This window comes from Moschus berezovskii, chromosome 6, assembly GCF_049115385.1.
Source record: "Moschus berezovskii isolate FMDL1 chromosome 6, NW_MosBer_1.0, whole genome shotgun sequence".
Lineage (NCBI taxonomy): Eukaryota > Metazoa > Chordata > Mammalia > Artiodactyla > Moschidae > Moschus > Moschus berezovskii.
In genome coordinates, this window is record NC_142465.1 from 64,115,851 (window position 1) to 64,120,649 (window position 4,799).

A 4,799-nucleotide genomic window follows, 5' to 3' on the forward strand; every position below is an offset into this window, starting at 1 on the left:
TTGTCATATCATAAAATATAGCTATATCAAGAAATACAGGCAATCATAATTTCAAAGTGAATTTTTCTCTTTTTAAAATAGCAAGAATAATTTACTACATAGTTTCAAATATTTATTTATCTAAAACTTGTTTCATATAGTACAGACTTTTAAATTTCTTTTCTATGTCTATGAATATCTATGTGATAATACTGGAAAGTTTTTGTCAGTGTAGAAAATGAAGTCCAGAAAGCTTTCCCAAAGGATATACACTAGAGAAGGGAAAGTCCCTTGCTTTTAACTATTATTAGACTGTTTGTTTGTACCTTAGGTTACTTAAGTCCTCATAGACAATAGCCCAAGAGTCTGCACTTATGTCACCATAATTGAATTTATGATTGTGTATGTGCCAAGTCACTTCAGTTGTATCCAACTCTTTGCGACCCTGTGGACTGTATCCCACCAGGCTCCTCTGTCCATAGGATTCTCCAGGCACGAATATTAGAGTAGGTGGCCATGACCTTCTCCAGGGGGTCTTCCCAACCCAGGAATTGAACCTGTGTCACTTATGGCTCCTGCATTGGCAAGCAGGTTCTTTACTGCTACTCTTCTCCCAGTGGAATCCATCACAGAGGATGAGTAAAACCTCAGTGCTGAAATATCCTGAGGAAGGTTTCACAGGCTTATAAATAACTAAGGACAACATAAACATCTCTGCTGATACTCTAGCTCATGATCATAGACTCTGGACAATACAAGTTGCTGTGGGCTTTAAATAATTGTAATTACCCACTTATCTTTATCTTAAGACACATACAATATAACAGAATTTAGGAAAGGAATTTTCCTGTCTGTAAGTCAGTGAAGTTTGCTTGCATTGTTTAAATAGTGAGATCTCTTAAATTGATGGAGCCTTGGTAGAAAGTCATTCATTGTAGTGTAAGGATTGAAATATTTGCTACCTTCTCTCTGCTTCAAAAATAAGGCTAAATGATTATGATTTTTTAATTGACTGTTAATGAGTGTACTCCGGGAGTTGGTGATGGATAGGGAGGCCTGGCGTGCTGTGATTCATGGGGTCGCGGAAAGTCAGACACGACTGAGCGACTGAACTGAACTGAACTGAATGGAAAAGAAGTATTTATAATGTTACAATAAAAATGTGTGTATTTGGGATAATGGCTTTGACCCGAGAAAAGAATAATGTTTCAAAATAGCTTTGTAGAGCTTTATCTTCTAAGTGTCATTTTTGTGTTATTAATTTTAACACACCAAAAACAACTATCTTTATTCTGTTTTCAAAGATGGCTACAATAAGGAAAGCTACATATATTGAGCTAAAATAAGGTAAAAATATTTTTTATATATTTACTACTGTCATGTAATGGCTATCATAGCTATCATAATGGCTATAAATACTATCTTAAAGATTAGATTAATTGCTCCTATTTTCGATAATATGAAATACTGCTATTTTAAATGAAGAAAATCACTTACCTGTAAATATATTAAGAGTAGAAATTTAGAATGTGAGTAATTTTAGGCAATAAAATATGCTAATTTTTTGCAGAAATACATGCCACATATGATTTAGTAAAATAACCAAAGAATATCTTTCACTGCTTAATAGAGTAACAGTTTAAGAAGCCTAATGACATCTACTTCAAATTCTTGCATCTTCCTGACATTAAAATTGTTTTGTATGCAATATCTCATTAAACTGTAAATAATTTAATTCTACATCTAGAGAGTATTGATAGCACTAGAATCAAAGCCACAGTTTCATTTATTTTGCTTTGTGCCTATCAGTAGATTTCTGCCATGGGCGACAGGGGAACAAGCAACCACTCAGAAGTGACGGACTTCATTCTTGTCGGCTTCAGGGTCCGCCCAGAGCTCCACATTCTCCTCTTCCTGCTTTTTCTGCTTATCTATGGCATGATCCTTCTAGGGAACGTTGGCATGATGGTCATTATTATGACTGATCCCCAGCTGAACACACCAATGTATTTCTTCCTAGGCAACCTGTCCTTCGTTGATCTCTTCTATTCCTCTGTTATTGCACCCAAGGCTATGATCAACTTCTGGTCTGAGAGCAAGTCCATCTCCTATGCAGGCTGTGTGACCCAGCTCTTTCTCTTTGCCCTCTTCATTGTGACTGAGGGATTTCTCCTGGCAGTCATGGCTTATGACCGCTTCATTGCCATCTGCAACCCACTCCTCTACTCCGTTCAGATGTCAACACGTCTCTGTGTTCAGTTGGTGGCTGGTTCCTATTTTTGTGGCTGTATCAGCTCAGTTATTGAGACCAGCATGACATTTACTTTATCCTTTTGTGCTTCTCTGGCCATTGACCACTTTTACTGTGATTACCGTCCACTTCAGAGGATTTCTTGTTCTGATCTCTACATTCCTAACATGGTATCCTTTTTCTTATGCAGCATTATCATTTTGCCTACCATAATTGTCATTATTGTGTCTTATATATATATTGTATCCACAGTTCTAAAAATACGCTCCACTGAAGGGCGAAAGAAAGTCTTCTCCACTTGCAGCTCTCACCTAGGAGTCGTGAGTGTACTGTATGGTGCCATCATTTTTATGTATTTCATCCCTGACAGATTTCCTGAGCTGAGTAAAGTGGCCTCCTTGTGTTACACCCTAGTCACTCCTATGTTGAATCCTTTGATTTACTCTCTGAGAAACAAAGATGTCAAAGAAGCTCTGAGGAAGATCCTAGGGAAAAAACTATTTTTATTTAATTCTATATTAACTGAAAATAGAATTAAGTAAATGTAATATAACTGAAAGCACTAAGTTTTATAACAACTTTGGGAAGGATTTATCAAAAAAAAAAATACCCATTAATCTTAGAGACTATTTGTTTGAATCCTATATACTTACTACCAAAGAATACATTTGGACTATGTTCTGTCTGGCTGTTGATTTTGGAATGAAATTACTTTCTCTGTACTTCATTTTATGTTCATCTTCATTTCGGATAATGATCATGATTGCCTTGTAGTTTGTTTTTAGGAAGTACATATTCCAATTTTACTCCAAACTCTGCGAGTGTTGTTTGGGATGTATTGTTTATCTTGAGTCAGTAACGTATATTATGTGGATATATGTTTACTTGGTAGACGTAATACAATCTGATGTACTAAGCAAGACAGAACAAAATATTAGATTTACTGAAGAAATCTTTGTGAATGTCTAGTGAGAGAATCCAGAGAAGGCTATGGCACCCCACTCCAGTACGCTTGTCTGGAAAATCCCATGGACGGAGGAACCTGGTAGGCTGCAGTCCATGGGGTTGCAAAGAGTCGGACACAACTGAGCGACTTTACTTTCACTTTTCACTTTCATGCATTGGAGAAGGAAATGGCAACCCACTCCAGTGTTCTTGCCTGGAGAATCCCAGGGACGGGGGAGCCTGGTGGGCTGCCGTCTATGGGGTTACACAGAGTCAGACACGACTGAAGCGACTTAGCAGCAGCAGTGAGAGAATCAGATAGACTGTAGTACATAGAATCTGAAATGTGAAATATAAGTAGTATTTAATGGAAAAGGGAATGGCAACCTACTCCTGTATTCTTCCCTGAGAAGTCCATGGACAGAGGAACCTGGCAAGCTACAGTCCATGGGGCCACAAAGAGTCAGACATGACTGAGTGATTAACAGTTGCCAAATGGCTAAATGAGTGGCACATTTATTTCATGGTTTCTCTGAGTTAAATCATTATTATTTCTCCCTTCATTTGAATATCTACTAAGCTGATGAATTATTTTTGAAAATTCTCCTTTTTCACAAGAAAACTAATAAAAATAAGCTAGTAAAGATAATTCATATTTTGTTATATATGCCTTAGTGAAACTTAATTCATCAAATTAATATTTATTGAATTTTTATGTACTCTTTGCCTGTAAAAATTCCTAGGTGTAAATAATTTCTGTACTATTTAGAGATCACACTAATTGAGGGAAAATATCTAAACAATAGTCATCTGGTAAATCCAGTGAATAAAGGCATATGTAGAAATTACAAAGAGAGAGCAGCTTCTACAGATGATGATATAAATGACTTTTTTCTGCAGGCAACAGGGAGCACTGGGGATTTCTTTTTTTTAAAAGATATATTGTGTTCTAATAGGCATTTTGTAAAAATCATATTGGTAACTTGCAGTAGATAAATATTCATGGAAGAAGATAACCACAGAAAATGTGTGATTGTTGAAGTAAGAGGTTATGGTTGCTTTAAGGATTACACAAGATGGTGAAGAGAGGGAATACCTTTAAAATTATAGGTAAACTAAACTGAACACTGATTAATGGCTTATAAAATAAGAAATAGGTGGAAGTGAATAATGACTTCTAATGTTTGAGCATCTCTGAGGAAATGCTGCATCACAAAATGAGGAGGAAAATATGAGTAATAATAGTTAATCATTAAGAGTTAAGAAAATAATGTCAGGTCAGACTGAGCTTTCTAATTCTGGTTTTGCTTATGTGCTCCATAATCAACTGTCTTTACTTTGCAGAAACTCCTGTTTCTCAGTTTAATATAATGATGACACTAAAGTCTAACAGGCAAAGACTGTGCTTCAGATTTAGCTGAGGTGGAACTGAAAAGAATCAGGAGTTTCTTTCTTTGAAGGCTTTTTTCATTATATGACTCAGAGTGTTTCATGAAAAATTCTATATTTTACATGCAAAAGAGTGCTAGTAAAATATCCCTAAATAAATCGAAGAGCACATTTATCTATAACATTCTTATGTCTTTAATCTCATCTTGTGACATCCCATTACATTTATACTTAT

The 4,799-nt window shown here is 35.8% G+C and overlaps 1 protein-coding gene across 1 annotated transcript; it reads left to right on the top strand.

The window, feature by feature from the left end:
• Positions 1–1,741: 1,741 nt before the first annotated feature.
• Positions 1,742–2,772, top strand: LOC129536836 (olfactory receptor 9K2-like). The gene has a single exon (XM_088836713.1). It carries the CDS (start codon positions 1,801–1,803, stop codon positions 2,770–2,772), a length of 972 nt encoding a protein of 323 aa, XP_088692839.1. The 5' UTR covers positions 1,742–1,800.
• Positions 2,773–4,799: the final 2,027 nt, after the last annotated feature.

Coding starts and splice junctions, on each gene's coding strand:
- LOC129536836 (XM_088836713.1), top strand. CDS start 1,801: ATGGGCGACAGGGGAACAAGCAACCACTCAGAAGTGACGGACTTCATT.